Here is a 22,135-nt window from a genome sequence, read left to right on the forward strand (position 1 = left end):
GTAACATGAAGTAAACAAAGTCCATTCATATCATGCCTAATATTCCAACTCTTTTATTTATTGCTATGATAATGTATGTAATTTGATTCGTGTTGTCTGTTCGGTGGCCCATATTTAAAATATGGTTGAACATTGAAATCCTTTTTAGATGCATTTTGTATTGAAATCAGTATGAAGAATTCTTTTCGCTATTGTCTAGACTGAACAACTTTTTTCCACAAATCGAAGAGAATTCATCAGTTGCATGACATCAGCTATTATTGTTCATTACACCGTCTAATCACAGACTGAATATTTCTCATACAATTCATTTTACAATTTATTCCAACAATGATATACTTTTACAATTTATGCTAGTCTATGTTCTAGATACGATTAAAATCCATATAAAGACTAGATAATTATCAAACATGAGACTGTGGCCCGTGAACAAATATATTGCATGGGTACAATGTTTCGAATGTATTGGTTCAATCGGCCAAAATTACATAAGATTTGATAGTATTTTATTTGATTTAGGTAAAAAAAAACGGTTTTTCTTTTATACAAAAAAACCCAATCACATTTTCTACCTATTACGTTTCGATTTTACATTTTGATTTAAAAAAATAATTCATTTAATTTTAAATAGTATTTTCTCTTTTTCTTTTTACATTTCGATAAGAATTCAAACCATTTCCAGAGTGCCTGGATAGTAATGAAAGAAACTCACACCGTTGCTACAAGAGCATAGGTACATGCCACTAGGAACATCTTGTCGCAGCGTACTTTTCTATGTGTTGGTATACACTTGAAATTGGCAATGAAACCTCTACAATGTATATTTCAACACATTGCTATCGGTGTGGCTGTGGAAGGGGAGGACGGGGCTATTCGACGCACTTTTCTTAACTATTTAAAATCTCCCGACCTAGCCATGCAATCTGACTCATTGTTTTATCACATGATAGGTATTGTAAATGCGAATATTTTGATGCATAACATTTATGGTGTGTGACCCACCCAGAAAGTTTTCTGGCCAATTTTCTGACCACCATTTTTTCGGGGCAAACCGCCGCAGCCGGGGCAAACCGACGCACCATATGGGGCAAACCGACGCACTCGTATTTTCACCGTATTTCAAGTCAATTATCTCAAAATCAAGTAATCGAATAAAATCTATTATGTTCTACGAAGTTTATGAATATCAATAAGATATGAGAATATCATTTGAGAAATGGATAAAAATGTAAAATGGTGTAGCCGTATTTTTCTTAGCTGCAGTGGGTACTATCTTTACTCCGACGACTATTTTTCGTATCATGCGCGTCTCTCTCCAATTGTATCTCATTTTATGAGCTGAGAGAATGGAATCAAGATCAATTTATCTCCTGGCTGAAACATACAGAACATGAAAAAGTTGCTAGGAATCCAAAGAATATGACGAAATGCGAAGAAGAACGGCATTAAGACATTTCTCCGATTTATGCTCATATTTCAAACTATGTTCATCGAAAAGAAATGGTTAAACACCAAAAGCACATATTTCCACGTGAAAGTGCTTGACATCAATTATGAAAAATGACTACCTTCAATTGAGAGAACTCGAATTTTATTGAAAAAAATCGAAATGTTGTGGGCAAGAAAAATCAAGTCATGGGTAGCCAAAAACATATTTGTCGCTCTGTACAGTTTGTGAGATACTAATGTCGACAAGTGATACACACCAAATGTGAAGGATAAAATGGCGAAGCTAACGATACATGACACTAGGTACCTGACGTTTGTCGTTTTCGAGATATCTCGACTGCGTCGGTTTGCCCCGTGCGTCGAATAGCCCCGTTTACCCCTATATTGCTCTTGGAGCAACCATCTGAAGAAACTGCAATAAAATACTTTTAATGGAGATATGTAAATGATTTACCCATCCTCCCAGATGCCTTATGTAGTGGTGTCTCTTCTAATTGGTCTTCAGCATTGACATTCGCACCTTCCTCGGTGAGTACTCGAACCGTTTCCACATGGCCTGCAAAAATAATGAGAGTCGTGCCAATGGAAAGGGACACTTTTAATTGGGACGTGTGAAAGATATACCATATTCAGCTGCCCGATGAAGTGGTGTCTCATTAAATCTGTTTTCAACATTGACATTCGCACCTTTTTCGATAAGTAATCGAACTATATCCGCATGGCCTGAAAAGGCAATGTGTGGTATTTTCAGTAATAGTCAATTGATACATGTTTAGAAAATTTATATACGATTCGTCCGTTGGGTCAGAATTTTTGAACAATATAACCATTATGAATCGCCACAAAAATGGACTTGAACTTGAGAATAACATCGAGTTTACACTATTGACGGACACGAATGTAGATGTGCTAACGACTTACTAGATGCAAAATGAAGTGCTGTTAATCCAGCGTAATCTGCAGCATTTACATTTACACCCTGTTCAATAAGTGCTCGTACGCCAGTTAGGTTGCCTAAATGAACCAATGGAATAGATTTTGATCGTAAGAATTACAAACAGGTTCAATGAGATTGATGTTCCATAGCTGACCATTTGCAAAATATTTCCATAATTGCTGCTCTAGGCTGGCTTTCAATGAAATTGATTTAAACGCACCGTGAACACCTATATCAAGGACACATGCCCCAACTAAAGGGACGATTGCGAATGATCGTCTCATATCTGTTGCTTTTTAAACTAAACCATTGAAACGACTAAATTAAGCAAACGATTTAATTTATGATTTCTTCTTTACTTTCCGATTCAATATGTTTGGCTCTGATACACGTTAAATACAATACAAAATGTGCAAGTACCACAATATTAATTCAAAACTAACTGTTAAGTTGGCAGCAGTGCGCACACTTATTTTATACTCTATTGCATAGCTTTGATTTTTATTTCCCTATATTGGTTGGAGTTCTTATCAAAGATTATGTAAAACGACAATTTGTAGAAAACAAAAACATTGTTGAACATCATAAAGACAAGTGGGTATTATTTACCGTATTTGGCTTTTTTATGGATCCACGTTCGATTCAAGTGATTTGTGTTTACGATTTCCAACTACGGCAAAATAGGAAATTGTCAAGTGCCAATTAAAATCGTTTCTATTTAGTTGCCATTGTATGAAGTACTTTTTACTCTTTTTCATATATGTGATTTGTACGGATAAACGCGCATAGATTGTGTGCCACAGTGAAGTGTGTCAAATTTTTCACATAGCCACGAATATTATGCATAGAAGCGAATACGCGTGCACATAATGACGCCACGATGCGATTTAAGACGCATCAACACAATGTCAACATTCTGTTGTATCGTTAAGTTTCGTTCAAACAGTATTTGACATCAACAATTTCTGTCTTTAATATTTATCAAATCTCTTGCTAATGAGATTGTTCTTAATTGATGAAAATTGAATTTAAATATAACACAAAATTAAAATATAATAGCAAAGAATAAGAATGAAAACGAAAGTCAAAATGTTATATTATACAAATATTGAAGTAAAACCGCCGATAGTTTTGGTAGATATAAAAATCGTTGAAAAAATAAGTGCGACGATTCATTATACTTGGAAATAGCATCTGGATTATAAATAATAAAAAATCCATATGTACAAATGATTGAAGTTAACAAAAATGATCAGCAAAAAATGTGAGCCGAAATGAGTACAAATCAAACACTTGCAGTCAAGTATTTCTTGAATTTTTACATGAAAAAAGTCGTTGCACTTTGAATTCAAAATAGTCGATATTGTGGCGTATAACCAATCAGAGAAGGAAACATTTTAGTAGGATTCATGCGAAATTATTCGCAGTATGAATGGTCTATGTGCAGTATTCGGACATCGAATGTGTGCACTTCTAACGAATAGGCACCGCATAATACGCATATTACGAAGAAATCGCCACATACTATGAGTTGAAGCGCATATTCTTCGCATGAAACGAATTTTTTTCGAGTTAAATGCCCCTAGGCTAAAGCGAAGTACATTATTTTGAATTTAATACCGTAATTTTATTGATAATAATCAGTTGCATCTAGATTCAATATCTTCAGTCGCATTTATTTCAACATTTTTATTCAGTACAAAAATCAATGTTTTCGCCAAGAAAATATACTGCGATCCTACTGTTTCAATCGTCCATTGATCTCCGATTTCCCGTCGAAGTGGTTCAACTGACTCTTGAAAGCCTATTGTTCGTGACCAATGAACTTTTTCCAATTGTGCATGGCTCCGAATAAAATCGACCATTTTATAGTCCCGCAAACGATTTCGTACTCTTGCTGAAAATTCCACAAGGTTTGGAGCGATTGAGATGAGGTGCACAAACGTACTATCGTACAATGCCCCCTTTTCTATGCTCAGTTTCTTTGATTTTGTGCTCCGTTCGACTAAATCCAACCAGGTTTCCGAGCGTCCATTGAATGACTCGGTTTCGAGCTCTTCTATATTGTTGAAATGTAGATTCCTCGGTGCGTTTGTTTCTCTTTCACCAAATACTTTCTCCAAATATTGTACTGACAATGTTTTCACATGATCAAAGTGAATGTCGTAGGCATTAGGTTCATCGTAATCATATTTCCATAAAAGTTTGAGGTGCTCAAGCTTTGGCAAATTTTCAGCTATAAATTTCATTAAATCTCGCTTGGAATATACCAATGTCAAACTTTGAATTTGTGGATTTTTTCCGATTAATGTTTTCAAGCAGTCGTGCATTCTTGGTCCAAAGTCATAAGATAACAAAACACTTAATGACAAATGCTTTAAATTAGCGAATTCATGATCAATATTTGATATCATAAGAACGTTAGCTTTGATATCAAAAGACAAATTTTTCATCACTGGAAATAGTTGATCGAATGTAAGAGATGGAGAGTCCAATGTTTTGACGTAGCCGTTGAGCGTGAGATTTTCAACTTTCTTGAATGGATTGTTGAGACTGTCGAAAAAATCGTGGTATGGTTCAAAAAGTGCAAGGTTAAGTTCGGTTAGAGTGTCACCGCAATGAAGGTTGATGAGATCGCTTACGAGAATTTCTGCATTTTCGCTGCTGGTTTGTTTGATATCCATGCGTGGAATGAAGTTACCGAAAAGCTTCAAGAGTCGAGTGACTGTTTGAAGATGTCCTATTAAAATTTAATCATCACGAATGACCAAGTGTTCTTTTGCGAAGTCGACTGTTTCATCGCGACTCAAATATGGGGTGACTATTCGAACGGTTCGGTTTGAATATCTCTCTTTGAACTCCTTGGATACATCGGTGCCGGCCTCAGCTTCTGAAAGCAGATGAAGGAATTTCTTTTCCTCGCCAAATTGACCATCATTATTGACGTTATCGCTGGACGAGGGTGTCTGTAAAAGTGTTTAATACACAAATCACAATGAATTAATATTTAGGTTCGGTTCGGCAAAAATGTCTAATGTTTTTTTTATTAGCTTAAAATTAATGCTGATTTTTTTATTCATTCATGTTCATGGACTTTTCTGTCCACACAATTTATTAGAAGAGGTCACGAACACTTAACCTTGTAAAGAATGATGATTGAAAACTCTAAAATCTCAAAAAAAACTCTAAGATCTCACTCAATTTTATAATCAAAAGCAAAAAATCAATTCGTTGAAATATTTTCGAATTGAACACTCACAATCAAAGGATTTGAATAACTAACTTTGGCTAAAGCACAAGCCAGTGCTAGTAGAAGAAACGACCTCATTTCGGCTTCTCTGTATGATTAAATATGGCTTCCAATCGAAAATGTTCGGATTTTTATAACATGAACTAGGACGTTGATTTTGTTTGTCTATTTGGGTTTTTCCATTTTTTTGTTTACTTGAATTTTTAAAAATATTTTCTTATCTTGTCTCTTGATAAATATGTGATAGATAATCACGTATTTAAAAAAGTACTTCAATTTAGACAGGTATCAATTATCAACAACTCGAAAGACAATGACCAAATGATCAAGAGATGATGACTTTTTTGATCATAAAGCAATGACGCATTCTTTTTTTTTTTCAATTGCTTTCAAAAATATTGCAAATTTCAGTAAAAATTCATAGCCATTCGACACATTCTCTGGCAAAAAAGCATTGAAATTATAAAAAAAAATTAATTAAACATAGAAAATAAAAATATATATTAAACATTAAAACTACATGCATTGTTTTTTTTTTAAATTGAAAATTGATAGAGTTTGAAATCGAGTATCTTTTGAATTGGGTCATAATTTGTGATAAAATTATCGCGAGAGAAGATTTATTATCTTTGCACGTAGAAAAAAAAACAATAAACCAAAATGGAAAACCAAAACAACTGGAACAAGGTCAACGCCCTAGTTTATGTAACGAAATGCGAAACATTTTTAAGCCCAGAATAAAGAAGAATGAAAAATAGAAGATAAGAAAATAGGAAAACATAAAGTGCCAACGACACATGGTGTTCCCAGTACTAAGACAGTTCCAAGTACTACCATGCTCAATGCAGCAATTGTCGACGGACCCGATTGCAAAAAAAATGAATTGAGATAAACGAAAATGTCAATATGACAATGAAAATTGATCTATTCTGAGACAAAATCGAACAATTTCATCAAATAATTTGGTTTGGAATCATCGACAATTTTCAATGTAAAAAAGTCTTCAGATTTGAACATAAAAAAACGTTTTTATTCAACATAAAAAGCAAATTATATACAAACTGAATGGCTCTAGCCAATTTCGGAACGAAGAAAAGGAGAACATATTCAGGAAAGAAAATCAAGTACATCATTTTAAATGCTTCTCTGGGGTAAAATCATCAGATCAGTGTTTTTGGTATCAAATCAGGTGGTTTAGTTGTTCCGCATTCGAAACGCATCATTTTAAGCTGGAAAAGTCTTTCAATGGGTAATGTTTGCCATATTCCTTGAGGTGAGCTTCCATCTCTTGTTCTTGTTCGCTGAAAAGAATGAAAAAGTACCGTTTATTTTTATTCCTTTTCTATGATAACCAATTTTGATAAAACCATTCAACTTACACCAAATGATTTGGCATTTCATGGTATACATCGTGAAACATTTCGCGCCAATCAGACTTTGGTTTCTTCTCTGACACCGAAATTTGTGCTAAAACTTGCTTTCGCACTGACTTCACATAGCCACTTTCCTCCTCTTCGTTCCACCAACCCTTTTTCTGCATGTAATTTTGTAGCTTGCTAATCGGATGCTCGGAATTTTGCCACACTTCAATCTCTTCAGCCGATCGGTATGCAGTGCTATCATCAGATGTTGAGTGATGACCCACTCGATAGGCCATTGCCTCAATGATCACCGGTTTATTGTGTTTCATTGCATAGGCTCGAGCTTCTTTTGTGGCATTGTACACGGCAAACACATCGGTTCCATCGACACGTATCGCTGGAATGCCATAGCCAGCCGGTCCTCGGCCAGCTATTCCATCACCTTTGTACTGTTCAGAGCTTGGCGTCGAAATTGCAAAACCGTTGTTCCGACTGGAAATTTGGGGAGAAAATGAAAATAGTTGTTTAGATCGCTTGAATCGGCTGAGTTTTGATGAATGTTCATAATTTTGCTCCAATTTTTTGAAAGCATGGTTAAAAATTAGTTTCCATTGCTTGAAAACATCGTTCAGTTTTTAGTGGAATATAAAAAATCAACATTTGCTGACTTTTCTTACCAAAACAATAGTATCGGGCATGACAGAGTGGCAGCAAAGTTGAAAGCAGCATGAGCATCACCTTCAGAAGCGGCCCCTTCACCAAAGTAAGTGATCACACAGCGATTGTTATTTGGTCGTCGTTTCAGTGCATATGCAGCGCCAACGGCTTGTGGCATTTGTGTGGCTGGAAAGTGAAAAAACCCGGTTAGAATATTAATTCAATGGATTTTCTTCTGAATAGTTAAAAAAATGAACTAATTTCTGCCTAAAAATTAATCAGCGAATGCTAAATTGTCCATCTTAAAGCATAGAGCTGACGCTGCTCAGAGGCTCTTACCCAATGGACTCGAAATCGTTACAAAGTTCAAATCTTTGGAACCATAATGAACCGGCATCTGTCGACCTTTTCCCTTATCATCAACATTTCCATAGCACTGATCGATAAACTGTTCGATAGTAAAGCCACGCCAAACCAACACACCAGCCTCACGATATTGTCCATAGACTAAATCGTCACGATGCAATGCTGATGCGGATCCAATTTGTGTTGCCTCCTCTCCGTAATTGGTCATATAAAATGAAATTCTTCCCTGTCGCTGCGATTCATACAAAATTTTATCAATAACACTCAATTGAACCATATTTCGATACATTTTTTGCACCACTTCACGCGATAATTGAGGCTCTTGGCTTCGTTCCAAAATATTTCCCGCTCGATCGAGAATGCGATAAATGGGAATGGAGTCCACATCCTCGGGCAGATGAAATATCGGTTCGGTAGTGTAAATTGTCTGACGAATTCCAGGGAAGTCGATGACTTTTGTTTCATCGGGTAGAATTTTCTGTGTTGCTGACGGTATTCCGGACTTTGGTGATTGTGTATGCAAACCTTGCGCGACCTTTTCATATTAGAACGGAATTTGGTTAATTTATGCGGTTTACCAAAAAAAAGGTTTTATGCCAACTCACGCTCAATCGTAGTCCCGGTGCTGATAATCGTGATAATAATCGACACGGATGACGGATTAAACTCATTTTGAAAAATTAACGAATTTTTTTTTCAATCGATTTAATTCAACTTTTTTTAAATAATGATTAAAATAAAACTTTTAAAATAATTTTCATGAAGAAAAAAATCCACGGAATAGACGCAATTCCACTCGGACGACGACACAATTTGAACTGTCAAAAACACGTCGTTCGACGGAATGAAAACAACATTTTGAAGTAAAACACGCTCAAACACGTATACACGCTCACATGCTCACACGTTCATATCAGTGACGCACATTTCAATCACAGGCACACGGTGCGTATATACGGCGTTCGATTGTAAACAGCGCAAGTCAAGTCTCGTTTATATACCAAGTGATTGCGGATCGGGTTTGCTGTTGAAAATGAGAGATTCGATGCTACGTATTGAAAAGACGAATTGTGCCATAGGAAGCGTAGATTTACGCATTTTTCTCCGAAAAATCTTCAGAATTTCAGTTACCTTCAAATTTTGGAAAAAAAAAAATTAATTTTCATTTTCCAACATAATGAAATCCAAATGCCTGAATACAAAACAGCGGTCTCAATCAAAGGAAATTCGGAAGCGGCCACTTCAAGTGACAATATTCCACATGAAGCGACAGCACAATACACACAAATAGAACATATGATTTTGCGGCAGAGTGATAACCACTACATAGACACGATGTCGCATGGTATAAACGAACGAAGGCAGTGATTTGTGTGTGTAAATCTATAAAAAGACGGCGCGTGCCGATGTGAGCGTTATCGTTCTTAAATATACTGTCATTGACGATTCTTCGGTCGTTTTTTCACATCTGTTTCTTCTTTTGTTTTTATTTTCATTTCTCCTTCGGCTTGAACTGCGACCGTTTGTTGTGTTATGCGATCGTGCATCGATTACTTGTATAATACGACTCGTATTACTCCAAATTTCTCTTTAGTCATTCCAAACTCTTTCTTATTGCATAGTCGTTGTGGCGACGATTATTCGCTAGCGCTTCGTATCGACTATATCTCTCAATGAACGACGTATTCGACGTTTTGCTTTTTGCGATTATTCGAAAGTTAATGTGCTTAAAAATTTCAAGTTGAAACCTACGTTCAAGTCGTTGTTTACGTTCTGAATGTTTACATTTTGTTATGAATATAAGCGATTGTTGTTTTTCAGTTCAAAAAATGGTTTGATTTAAAATCGATCGGTTTGAAAAAGTCATGTACCGGTTGAAATTTGAACGGTAAATGTTGAACAAAAGTGCGAATCGAACGTTTTATCGAACGGTACGATTCGTTTTCTATGATTTTTATAGTTAAATGCGGTGAATTGATTTCGATTTATTTTGAAAATTATTCCATTACTCAGTGCAACACTAGTCACAAATCAGAAGTATACTTGTAATAACTAGATGATAATTCTATTTGCATTTAAACAATCCATTATTATCGTATCGATCGATGAACTATTTTGCAATCTTCTTGACTTTTGAGCTTCATCTTAGATTGAGATATTCATTGGATATGAAGTGAAGAGCCATGACGCAAATTAATGTCATTGATAACGAGAGCAGAGATAAAGCATATTCCTGATAACAAGACGTTGAAAAAGAAAAAAAAAAATTCAAACCAAGACAACTGATAAGAATCAGCTTGCAATAAAACAGCAAATGTTGTTTATTTATTGTTATCGTTTTATTTTCGAAATAGATTGAATTTAAGATAAAATAAATGTTGCGTAAGTTGAACTTGCGTTATCAAAAATCAACAAGCTAGTTTGGTAGCCTAATTTTTCGTTGGATTTTATTTTTTTGGCGAGATTTATTTAAATTTTAGGTCTTCTTCTATCTTCCCCTCTTTCCTTACAATTTACTTTTAATTGGGGAAAAAAAGGCCGGGTTTTACTCTTAAAAACAAAATTACTGAATAATTGCTGAAAAAAAACCGGTTATGGATGTAGCTATGGTACACGATCATGGTTGTATCAAATACTCAAGATTGTATATCAAATCAAAACCAATTTTATGGTCTTTGAAAAACGAGCTTCGTAACTGCCACACAATCGGTTGGTTGAAAATTGATTTCAATGTCATCGTCGAGTCGAATTTTATCATCCAATGCTCTGATATTTAGACTGAACTCGGTGTTATTTTTCGTATATAATATGGTTTCATATCTTTTATGCGCTTCAATGACGACTGGATGTTCAATCACTGCGTGTCCATTTGACTGGTCGACATTTCCCGAGGCCAGCCATTGATCTGTAGTGGGACACCTCAGAATATAATTGAATTGCAATACTTTGTCAGTATACGGCAGTTTTGCAAAATGGATTTCGGTGAGCAGCAGTGGTTTGTTTGTGTAAAAAATATCGGTAAATGTATTAAAACGTTTCCAAACGTTTAAAAAATTCGTGTCGGTGAGTCGTTTGCATTCGAGTAGCTGATTTTTAATTACATCATTTCCATTTTCCATCGTAGGTTGTGGGCGTAAGGCTGAAATGTGTTGCTTTGGATTGATAGCGATTTTCTTAATGAATTGTTCCAGTTCTTCAGTGACAAAAAATCGTTTGTAAGTGATCAGTTGCTGTGAGAATTCTTCGACGGTCAATTCATCGAATGGAATTCGATTGAATGAGTCCCCGAATTGAGTTCGTAAATTCTCTGAATTTATTTCCAAGCGGTTACGTGCACAAGCAGCCTTACTCCATTCCATGCAGGCATTTACAATCACTGATGCATCACAACTGAATGGAATCAACTTCAAAATTTTATCCAATAGCTTTTGGTCACTATTCAAAAAACTGTCCGATTTCAATACTTCCGCGGCATTTTCTTTGATTTTTTTAGCACAAAATTGTTTAAAGCTATCCAAATTCAGGATTAGTGCTAATTTATAACCTTGGCATATGGTGTCATTTGTTATTGCACTCTGTATAGTCACTTCACAAGTGTTAACACATTCTTTTAGCTCAAATCGTTCACATAAATTGATTACATCCACAAAATTATCGAATGTCAACTGAAATTCCGTCAAATAGAAAAACTGTAGAAATTCTTTGAATGCCGATGCAGATCTCACTGTAAATGGTATGTGAACTCCTTTGCCAAGGGCAGAACCATTGAATAACTTTCTCAAGCTTGGACTTCTGACGGAAAGGAGGAGAGAATGAACCGGTATCAACTCGCGTTGATCAGCAAATCCACAACACTCAAAACTTACATCAGACAAATCTGAATTTAGGTAGAGTTTTTCAAAACTATGCGCTATTGAATCGTTTTTACACTTCATTTTTACCATCGCTGGTTTTTTTTGGAAGAATATTTCACACTAAATATATTTAGCGTCTTGAAAAAGCCTAAAAAAACAAATTTAATATTTAGTCGTCTATGAACAAAACGATTATTTTTTTATTTCAAGAAATTCCCCTTTCGGTTGGAACTGAATATGAAGAGCGCCAAAGAATCACAACTCCACACTGGAAGAATCAAAGTGATAATCATGAACATTTTATGACACGTTTCTGGATCATGAAGAAGTGAAAACACGGTTGTTAAGTGGATACCAAACATGTATTGCTGGTCTAAAGAGGTGCAAAAACAGATATCGCTATCAATTTCATGTCGAAACAGGGCTCAGTTTGTCTGAAATTCGATTTGGAGAATAGCGATCGGCGACCATTGAAAATAGGATAAACGAGTTTTTGAGAAAACGAATGGCAACTTCAATTCGAATATCATATCGTAAATGATAAATCAAGTATTCTGTTACACCTATATAATCAAAATCGGTCAACCCCACTATATATTTCGCCAAAATGATTGTGTTTTTTTCTAACGAAGAAGTGCGCCCAGAAAATGTGCCATTGAACAGTAAACGCAATCTAATCTGGCATACATGTCGACATTTTGTCAATAAAATGATAATTTCAACATATTCACCGAAAAACTTACCATAGATATAGATAACATGAAGTGGTACTATCTGAGCTGAGCTATAGCTTTGACAAATGTGAAAAACAACATTTTTACCAAGCTTGAAAATTGTTTACTCATTGAACTGTTTGCTCAAAATGAGCAGATTTTTATGAGTGTTAATCTTATTTACAAAATGTAATCATCTATAAATAGCCAACAGTTTAAGGTGTAAAAAAGACACCACAAGTGTCTATAAATATCAAACAAACATTTCGATTCTCAAGCCCATTTTGATTCCAATTTCCTTCTACATATATTCAAACAGTTGAATAAATCAACACACGGATAAAAGATAGGGAAATTGCCCCAAATTATGTTTCACTATTTGAATTTGAAAACAGAACAATATTTTCTGTATTATCTTATTAAAGTCAATAAAATACTGGCCAAAAAAAAGCTAATTCATTCGAAGTCTACTTCATTTAATTATTATATATTTTTAAAAGGAAATTTATGTGTATCATTGACCAAATAGTTTGATTTGTTGGATATTTTAAGATCATTCATCATTCTTTAATTCCAATCTATGTAATTCCACAGACATTCCTTTGTTACTCTTTGTGTCAATGATTTTACCATCACCTTCAAACATATTCGCCTATAACATTTTGCATATTTTCAGGAATACACTTTGTTGGCCAATGTATTTTCAATTGCTTTCTACCAGAGACTACGAACTATTCTTGAGATAACATTGCTTGTTCAGCTCGACAATGAGTGTAAACAGTCAACTGTTGTTGTTTTCTGCATATGTTGATGCTGCTACTGATGTGCTTGTCACTTATTGAGATTGGACACGAACAGTGTGGTAGTCCGAAAAATCGCTACTGTGAATTTTTCTCGGCTAAATCTGATGATTGATTGTCCAAATGAAAGGAAAACGAGGTTGTCTTCTTTATTGCTTTATATAAATCATGATTTATAATTTGTATCGAAATAAAACACAATTCTTCATTATTCACTGCAATAAATTTGTCTCTATTCTAATGTTTCTTCATCCTCTTCAATATAAGAATAAAATATACGTGAGATTTCGTCATTAACAATGTTGGATGCTCTCTTTACCAATGGGATTGATGACGTTTGACGTGTGGTTCCCCTCCGAAGGTTCTCGTAGATATATCGATGAAATGTCAATTGAATGCTGCTTTGAAAATTCTGTATGAAGTCGGGTAACATTTCTCTCATGTCACGTAAACCAAGCCGTTCCAAATGCCATTTATAATATTCGTAAATTTCGTCATTCACAGCGTCGACGTAGCGCATACAAACTCTTTTAATTTCTTCAGAATTATCCGGAGTCACCCGAACAAATGTTACCAATCGGTCAATATGAGCTCTTGTTATTCGTTGAAGACGGTCAAATAATGGATCCCATCTGTCACTCATTTTGATTTTGCTTTCGATTCGCTTCGATTCACTTTCGATTTTGAAATTAACTGAACTGAAGAAAAAAACGAATCATTTTTCAAAAGGCTACTTGATATCATAATCAAACAAAGGACTCAATCAAAAATCTAAGTAATCTGTTTTTCGAAAGACGAAGCTCATGACTATGCATTACATCACTTAAGATCTTCAGTTTTTTATTGCAAATAAGTTTATTCACCGGTTCAATGACTTTTGATTCTCTTTAAATAAAACGAGTTTTGCGTGCATATGTCTGTTTCTACTTGAGTTCTTCCAATCAAGAGAACTTAAACTCAGTTGTTTCTTGAAAGTGCTCTAAACAGGTTGTTGGTTAAAAATGGTAGAACAGTTTACAAGGCTTTGTCGAATTAATATTTCTGTGCACAAAATCTTAGGAAGATGATTCTATCTTCGTTAAAAATCACGATTATCTAATCAAAACAAGTAAAAAAAATTGATTTTTCTTGTCAATTTTCAGAAAATCGTTGTGTTCATTTGCATATTGGTCACAAGTTTCAATACAGTGAATTCTGTAGCAAGATGCCCAAAAAGTAATACCATTGGATATTTTCCGAAGTGTGATTGCGAAGGAGAAAACATTGGCTACAATTTCGAAGCTAGAAAATGTCAGTTAATGTGTCCATCTATGAGTGAAGGTGTACTTCCGAATTGTACTTGTCGCTATGGTGGAATTTATGATAATGTGACCAACTCATGCCCAAATCCGAAATGCCCGAAGAACACAACAATTGAATCAATTTATCCAAATTGCAAGTGCACGGGAAGCAACTACGAGTACAATGAGTATCTCAATGAATGCTATCTCGTTTGTCCTGAAGAGAGCACTGGACATTTTCCCGAATGTAAGTGTCACGATGAACTCAAGGGCTTTAATAAAGGTAAGCAGATCAATGTTTGAAGCAAAATTTGGGTAAACAACGGAAATTCTCTGCTCAAATAATTTGCTTTAACTCTATTCGAAGCAATTTTTGAACAATTTTCCCATTTCTTGGCCCATAATCGTGTTATAGAATTGTTTCAATGCATGCAATGCCCTGAAGAAAGCACTGTAGATAGTCTTTATCCGAACTGCAAAGCCGAGAACCAAAATGCAACTTACAATCCACTCTTCAATGAGTTTAGAGTATGTCATCCAGGTTCAAATGGAAAGTATCCACATTGCACGTGCGAAAATGGAAACGGTACGATCACGTTAAATATACTTACATAGAGCGAAATTGTCCAGAATAAAATGAAAAATAATAATTTTATAGATAAATTTATTTTTGTTTTTACTTTTTCGCACACCCGTGAAGCGTGCTATGGACAGTTATCAATATTTGTCAATTAAAATCTTCTATTCGTCCCAAAAACAGTTTATAAAGCTGAGGATTCATTCCATGGCTGGTTTTACGGATGGCGTAAAGCAGGCTGTTTCAATTGTCCGCTGGATCTGGAAGGGAACTACCCGAAGTGTGAATGCCCAGACGATGAAGTTTTTGATGGCGAAGAATGCCGAAGATGTCCCTGGAATGGATTTGGGGTATATCCCAATTGTACATGTGAAACGGGCACTTTTAATGAGATAAATGAGTGTCGTGCATGTCCTTTTGATAGGTGAGCTGGATTTGTTATTACTTTTCTATTTCCAATTTTCGGTGATGAAAGATAGAATAAATAATCCATTTTCCTTACCACTTGCTTCTAACAAAGGCTCTCGGAAATTTGTGCCTAGAACGTCAAAGCAATTGAAATTTCAATGCTTTTAAGTCAGTAAAACGTCAATGCTGTTAATGACATTGACATTTTAGGCAAAAGCAACATTGGCGATTTCCCAGAGCCTTTGAAATAACTGCTATTTATCCCTAGATTTATCATTTCAATTTGTCATGTACTGGATGACATCCAGTGCAACTTAAGAATTTTCCATTTTCTCTATTAATTAAAAACGATTTTTCTCCATACTTCTATAAGCACGGGAATTTACCCGAATTGCGTCTGCGATCATCCCTTAACCTTTCGGAAAGATTGGAATCGGTGTATGCGATGCCCTGGAGATTCGATCGGAATTTACCCAAATTGCACTTGTATCGGCGAAAAGGCTGGCTTTGAACCAAAATACGCCAGATGCTATGAATGTCCCGATGAATCCACCGGTTTGTTTTCCGTGATGGATTTTTTAATTTGACCTTTTGTTCATAGTCATTTCCCAAGATCTGAAGGCAATAGTTATTAAGTAATTTCTCTCTTTTCTTCAAACTAACTGTTTTCCCATAATTTGTTAGGACGACACCCAAATTGCACGTGTGAAAAAGAAGGATACGCCTATGAAACCTACTTGAGATATTGCGGTAAACTCTGTGAAGACGGAGTCTCTATTTATCCGAATTGTAAATGTGAGACGTTTTACAAACATTTTTTGAATAAAACTACGCTCAAATGTATGCCGTTCGCTTACGATGACCGACCATGTCCACCAAATGCTTTTGGGACGAGTCCGAATTGTCATTGTTTGCAAGATTATCACTTCTTTATTCCATACGGCTGGGGATGTTTCAAAGAGTATTCCATGGAAAAGGCTACGATTTCATGCAAAGATCCCAAATGCAGTCAATTTATAACCACAAATGGAGTGGAACAAAACGCTTTTCTTCAAATATTTTGGTGAAATATTAGATGATCGTCGATCAACGACCCAAAATCACGATTTTGGGACAAAAATATGACAATTTAAATTCAAATGCATCAGCTACTGATTATTGAATTCTTCAATTTATTTTAAGCTTAATCGAGTTATTTTGAATTTAAAATAAAATTTTCAATGCAAACTTCAAAAATGCCATTTTTTGAGTGAATTCACATTTGGTTTCAATCCCTTTATTTCGATCAGGAATGAAAGAAAAATGGAGTGGAATGAAAGAAAAATTATTTCAAAATCGAAAGCTTATTGTTTCTTTTTATTGGTTGAATAAAGTTAAAATTCACTCTTCTTTTCTTGTGAGCTTTAATTCATAGGACAATGTTCAGTATAATGAGAAATACAATCAAACTAACTGCTGTGTTAACTGTTTTGCTTTGTGTGTTTAACAAAACATCACCTGTGCTTGATGCATTCTTTTCATTTGGGGCACATTCGCCTTGGTGTTGAACACACCAATACGGTGCTACATTTTCAGCTGCAATTCCATTTTCAACTAAACGTTCACGGTGAATGAGCATTCGAGACTCGGCTTGCCGCCAACTGGTCGATGGATCTGTCCACAGGCGTTCAGCCAAAGCACTTAGCCGAGGCCAAGTTCGATCGTCAAGTGTCAAATGATCGATTTGCTCCGACCAAAGTGCGGCTTCACCTCCCAAAAACTGAGATCTGTATCGTTCGTCAAAGTAAGTAAAATTGTTTTCATAGACTTTGTCCCAGGTTTTGAACGGGCCACACCAACCATTGCCGCCTCGCATCCAATCACCAAAACCACAATCGAAATAGACACTATCAACATTCGATAAAATCAATTTGTAGCCCATTTCCAGCAAGTCTTTTACCTGGTTGTCGTTTTTTTTCGTCCAAACCTGTTTGGAATAGATTTCGTGGTAATATTTTTTTCAGACAACGTCTCTGATTTTTCACTGTCTTTCGTGCTTTATTTTGATCTTTTCGTGCTTTTCTGCTCTATTTTCTGCTTTTTTGCTTTTGACTTTTCAAAAAGGCCGTTTCCAAAATCAAAAAACTTTCTTTTAAAGTGACAACATTACCTGAATGATATACTTTTGCTTGTCGAGATATTTTCCTACATGTGCCTTGTCTGTCAAACTGCTTGTCCACATGATGATTGGTACATTTGGCTCGGTGACTTTGTCCATTCGTGCCACAGCCTTTGCTTGAAAATAACCCCAAAGATCCATAAAACCATTACTATCAAGCTCTAATCCCAAATTCAGCATAAAATTCTGGATTTCTTTGCTCGAATTCCAACATTCTTCGTGCACTTCATCGCCTCCCATGTGGAAACGATCTGGTCGTCCAAACGCTTCATACATTTCACTGTAGATGTCTTCAAGAATATCATACAATTGATCTTTCGTTGGATCGAGTTGACCACAAGGTGGTTCGGTACAATAGGCCTGCCATGGTTGCATATTGAAACAGGTGGTTACGTTCTTCTTTTGCCATCCTTCACCTACGTGAGCAGGTGCATCGAATTCCGGTAGCAAAAGTACGCCACGGGCATAAGCATATTCATAGACCTAGTTGGTTGTTATGCAATAAAAAAAAATTGAAATTTTTTTTATTCAAAAAGTAAATTTTTTTTTCAAATGCGTAATTTTTCGGTGAGAAAATCGAAATGATGAGTTAAAGTGTTGGAAAACGCTTTGAAAACTCAACTTACATCTCGTATATTCTGAATAGTGTAAACTTTTTCGGTTGAATAGGCGCCAATTTCTGATAAATCCGGATGCGAATCCAACACTAACGGAAAGCTCTGTGAGTCACTAATGTGCCAATGAAATACATTCATCTTAACCATTGCCATGCCATCTGGAAAATGGATATTATTTTTTTTTTAACAAAACGTATTAAATGTTCTGCATATTGGTCGAAGTATGGCTGAATGTATCTTATTCAAAATAAAAATATGAAAAATTCCACTATTTCTTCAATTCAATTACCGATCGTTCGCTTAATCGCATCAATATTGAAATAATTTCGAACGGTGTCCAACATAAAGCCGCGATGTGGAAATGCCGGCCGGTCATCAATGTCAAAATCGCCAACAATTTGCAATTCTCTCTGGACATTGTCGAAGATAATTAACTGAGAAATGGTTTCAAGTGCATGACGAGCACCAAAAATGGTTTCCGATGTGATATTAACTACAATTCCATCGTTTTGATCTTTACGACTGCGTATTTTATAGTGTTCATTTGTGTTCAGGCCCAATTTGTTGCTCTCATTTCCGACATCGATTATGATCATCAATCGACTGCCATCATTAGTTAGACTCAAAGAAGGCGGTACTTTTTTAGATATTTGCTCATGGAAACGTTGTTTATTAGTATGCCAAAAACAATCATCTGGCTTGGCTGCATTGTGAAAACTGAATTGAATGGCTTCAGGATTAAATCGAACCATCGGCTTTTTTATTGATATTTTTCCATTGACGCGCGGCCACAATGTTCCCGGATCCAAGCCACAGAAAATTTGACAAGCCGCTAAACTCGTAGGATTTTTCCCACTTGCCAATTCAATACGCTTACACTTGTGCTCGTTGCATTCATAACTCCAATATGCACTGAAATAATATCAACCAAAAACCGTCATAAAACACGCAAAATGTCATACAAGTTTAAAAACTCACTTGCCCAAAGAGATATGAATTGAAAAATTAAATTATTCTTAATTGATACATTTAGTTCAAAATACCTGTGAACTAAATCCAAGCTACAAGTCACTAGAAGTATCCCCAGAAAACCGTTCATTTTGCACTCCGGACGAAAAACAACTGTTTCAATAACAGCTCCAAAATCTGTTAGAACACATTGAAATTGAAAAATTGGTTTCCCTTGTTATTTTTGCGATTAAATTTGTGCGACAATAAAACTAATCGTCGATTTTATTATATTTTCATGATTTTGTTCTGGTGCAACATATGTATGAAATGAATATCAACTTGATATTATCGAGTGAGCAGCTGTTTGTGTTGTAATTACATCGTAATCGACTAGTTTCCATACGAAACTATTTATAAGGCGATTGGAATCGTGCACGATATTTTACATAGTAAATATATAAATAAGATCGTGTACGATTGCAATCGTGCGTCTGGGAAAAAGTTCTTGAATAAAACCACACATTTTTAGATCATAGTTACATACAGTCAGTCATTTAGTTCGAATGGAAGCATTTTCGAAAGAAGAATGCATGTTTTTGGTCAAGTAAATTTAGCATAAAGAATGTATATTTTTATATCCATTTAGTTAATAAAAATGCTTCCATCCGGAATACATACATTCTTTTGAAAAAAATTTGTTGCGATGAAACATACTTCTCTTTATTGCTACGAAGTTGAATAAACTTGCGTTCTTTTACGTCTCACCAATAGAAATGGTGATCTACTCATCTTTATAATCATTCATTACACGGGTTTTTGACATGAAGATAAATAAACTGACAATTCGTTCTTTGAAGTTAGTTTTCGAATTTTTCGATCTAATATGTAGTTGATTTATCACAATTTGCAAACAGAATGATTGAAAACAACGCACTGATTGAAATGAAAAAAAAAAATAAAAATAATTATAATTAGTTTGTACAAAATTTGGAACTACTTAGAGAAGCAAAAATTGTCCACCAACTGAAATCAACTCTGATTCTATACTGAGCCAGCTCAAATTACCTATCATCTATTTATTTCAATAGATTACAAATTTTGAGTATGTTCCATGGCAAACATAGAAATATCAGTGAAATGCACTGATACAAATCTCAAAACAAAAAACCAATATGTCTATACGCTATTTATATGCCAAAAATACACTGCAATATATATTCACGCCTATTGGACGCTCATTGAATGTACATATTTTCTAGTGTATATTCGACGTATTCAGCGTAAAACATGTTGAAAAATATCACAGTGTAACAAAGTTCATGTAAAGCGTGGGATAATGTCACATTTAGTGCGTCTCCGCGCAGAACAGAAAAAAATTTGGGTGACTTAACTAAAACACGGCACTTTTACATGATGAAACAAAAAAATAACACCGAAATTCTCTTTGTTCAGTAAAAATATGCACTTTTCAAAACATGTACAAAAGGAGGTAAATATGTCAATTTACCTCCTTTTGTATACTCCTTAAAATATATTTCGGTCCATTTGACATCAAACGATTATAGCGAAAAACAGAGAAATCAGTGTGAACCAGTCCTAATAAATTGGCAAATTCACTTGCAGAAATTTTTTTGACAGCTCTCACATTACAGAGCTCGCTACATTGCTGAGTTCGCTGCGTTCAGTGTAAGGAAGTCTGGTTTACATTTGTTCATATTTCAAATAGACCGGAATTTATTTAAAGGAGTATACATTGTACAAAAAGGCTTTTATTCCATTCCAAAGGGGACTGTTTCAATAAATATTATTTTACTTCATAAGCTAAAACTGTTGACAATGCATTCGTGCCGGGAAATGATCCAAAAGTTTTTCTTTATTTGAGTTTAATTGGTTGAAATAATTTATTATTGCGATTTTTGTATTACAAGCAAAAATCATAATCACCATGGTTCCTTCGGTGTTTGGTTAAAATAAATAAAATTTATTTCGATAATTTCGATAATCTTCATTTTCTAATTTTATTTAGACTTCGTCTTATTGTTTGCTCTGTCTACGCCGACACATGCCACTTACGATCCAGTGTAAATAAATCTAGGGGTTAGATACGGGATTTAAGATTTGTAAAGGTATACATATAAAGATCCATGCGTATGAAAGTAATGCAAAGAGTTATTGAGAGTCTCAAAGATTGGCGACGATCGTACAAAATTTCCAATATGCCATTTTGACAGATTCAAAAAAATCTGTACGAAAAAGTAATAATATTTCACTAATTCTGTTCAAACAGTTGGTAATGCAGATAAAAAATTAGAACACTCGAATTGCATGTCAGCCCAAAAATATATTCTTTATTGAAAATAAGAAAAATGAGAAAAATAAAAGAATCAGAAAGTAAAAATGAAAAATTAATTCTAACAGCCATTTCCAATTATTTATTAGTTAAAGAAGGGAATCCTAATTTTCAATTTTAATGTGACCGGTAGTATTGCAATCACATGTATGTCGAGTAGTCTGTAGGCGAATATGTAGAGTTTCCTGTAGGTGGGTATGTCGAATTTCCTGTGGGCGCATATGTTGAATTGCCTATAGGCCCATGCGTGCATTTATGTCCATGAGGTATTGTCGAAAAAATGGTTGAATAAAGAATGAACAAGTGGTGACCTCTAGAATCATCAAATCAAAGTCAAAATTCCCAATTTGAACTGACGTGCATGCGTGCATTTATGTCCATGAGGTATTGTCGAATTTCCTGTAGGC

General features: G+C 35.0%; 5 protein-coding genes and 1 long non-coding RNA gene across 11 annotated transcripts; 2 read left to right on the plus strand and 4 right to left on the minus strand.

Annotated features, from left to right (window-relative positions):
• Nucleotides 1-574: 574 nt before the first annotated feature.
• LOC129570676 (ankyrin repeat domain-containing protein 65-like) lies at nucleotides 575-5,755 on the minus strand. Of its 6 annotated transcripts, none has more exons than XR_008688154.1 (5): nucleotides 5,646-5,755; nucleotides 5,029-5,352; nucleotides 2,371-4,939; nucleotides 2,074-2,172; nucleotides 575-2,005 (listed from the first exon to the last, which is right to left on the minus strand). XR_008688154.1 is itself a non-coding variant. In XM_055450374.1 (5 exons), the coding sequence occupies exons 2-5, from the start codon at nucleotides 2,668-2,670 to the stop codon at nucleotides 1,878-1,880; spliced, it is 450 nt and encodes a 149-aa protein (XP_055306349.1). In that variant the 5' UTR covers nucleotides 2,671-5,352; nucleotides 5,646-5,755; the 3' UTR covers nucleotides 575-1,877. The 6 variants fall into 6 exon arrangements, 2 of the variants coding, with proteins under 2 accessions (XP_055306349.1, XP_055306348.1); XM_055450374.1 differs by having other exon boundaries at nucleotides 2,371-2,463; nucleotides 2,541-5,352; XR_008688153.1 differs by having other exon boundaries at nucleotides 577-2,005; nucleotides 2,371-2,463; nucleotides 2,541-5,352.
• Nucleotides 5,756-6,644: 889 nt separating this feature from the next.
• LOC129570653 (2-oxoisovalerate dehydrogenase subunit alpha, mitochondrial) lies at nucleotides 6,645-8,985 on the minus strand. Its single transcript, XM_055450345.1, has 5 exons — nucleotides 8,626-8,985; nucleotides 7,994-8,555; nucleotides 7,675-7,840; nucleotides 7,016-7,489; nucleotides 6,645-6,937 (listed from the first exon to the last, which is right to left on the minus strand). Exons 1-5 carry the CDS (start codon nucleotides 8,689-8,691, stop codon nucleotides 6,856-6,858), a joined length of 1,350 nt encoding a protein of 449 aa, XP_055306320.1. The 5' UTR covers nucleotides 8,692-8,985; the 3' UTR covers nucleotides 6,645-6,855.
• A 1,701-nt stretch (nucleotides 8,986-10,686) lies between these two features.
• Nucleotides 10,687-11,955, minus strand: LOC129570667 (BTB/POZ domain-containing protein 2-like). Its single transcript, XM_055450360.1, has 2 exons — nucleotides 11,887-11,955; nucleotides 10,687-11,685 (listed from the first exon to the last, which is right to left on the minus strand). The coding sequence occupies exons 1-2, from the start codon at nucleotides 11,953-11,955 to the stop codon at nucleotides 10,687-10,689; spliced, it is 1,068 nt and encodes a 355-aa protein (XP_055306335.1).
• Nucleotides 11,956-14,363: 2,408 nt separating this feature from the next.
• On the plus strand, nucleotides 14,364-15,282 carry LOC129570668 (uncharacterized). Its single transcript, XM_055450361.1, has 3 exons — nucleotides 14,364-14,391; nucleotides 14,530-14,950; nucleotides 15,083-15,282. The coding sequence occupies exons 1-3, from the start codon at nucleotides 14,389-14,391 to the stop codon at nucleotides 15,280-15,282; spliced, it is 624 nt and encodes a 207-aa protein (XP_055306336.1). The 5' UTR covers nucleotides 14,364-14,388.
• A 169-nt stretch (nucleotides 15,283-15,451) lies between these two features.
• LOC129570642 (uncharacterized) lies at nucleotides 15,452-16,863 on the plus strand. The gene is made up of 3 exons (XR_008688150.1): nucleotides 15,452-15,668; nucleotides 16,026-16,207; nucleotides 16,337-16,863. It is a non-coding gene; the product is annotated as an uncharacterized LOC129570642 (long non-coding RNA).
• Nucleotides 16,864-16,910: 47 nt separating this feature from the next.
• LOC129570641 (chitooligosaccharidolytic beta-N-acetylglucosaminidase-like) lies at nucleotides 16,911-19,336 on the minus strand. The gene is made up of 4 exons (XM_055450332.1): nucleotides 18,717-19,336; nucleotides 18,437-18,585; nucleotides 17,802-18,293; nucleotides 16,911-17,618 (listed from the first exon to the last, which is right to left on the minus strand). The coding sequence occupies exons 1-4, from the start codon at nucleotides 19,177-19,179 to the stop codon at nucleotides 17,061-17,063; spliced, it is 1,662 nt and encodes a 553-aa protein (XP_055306307.1). The 5' UTR covers nucleotides 19,180-19,336; the 3' UTR covers nucleotides 16,911-17,060.
• Nucleotides 19,337-22,135: the final 2,799 nt, after the last annotated feature.

This window comes from Sitodiplosis mosellana, unplaced genomic scaffold (genome assembly GCF_009176505.1).
Source record: "Sitodiplosis mosellana isolate CC-2019 unplaced genomic scaffold, AAFC_SMos_1.0 Smas_scaffold_63, whole genome shotgun sequence".
Taxonomy (NCBI): domain Eukaryota; kingdom Metazoa; phylum Arthropoda; class Insecta; order Diptera; family Cecidomyiidae; genus Sitodiplosis; species Sitodiplosis mosellana.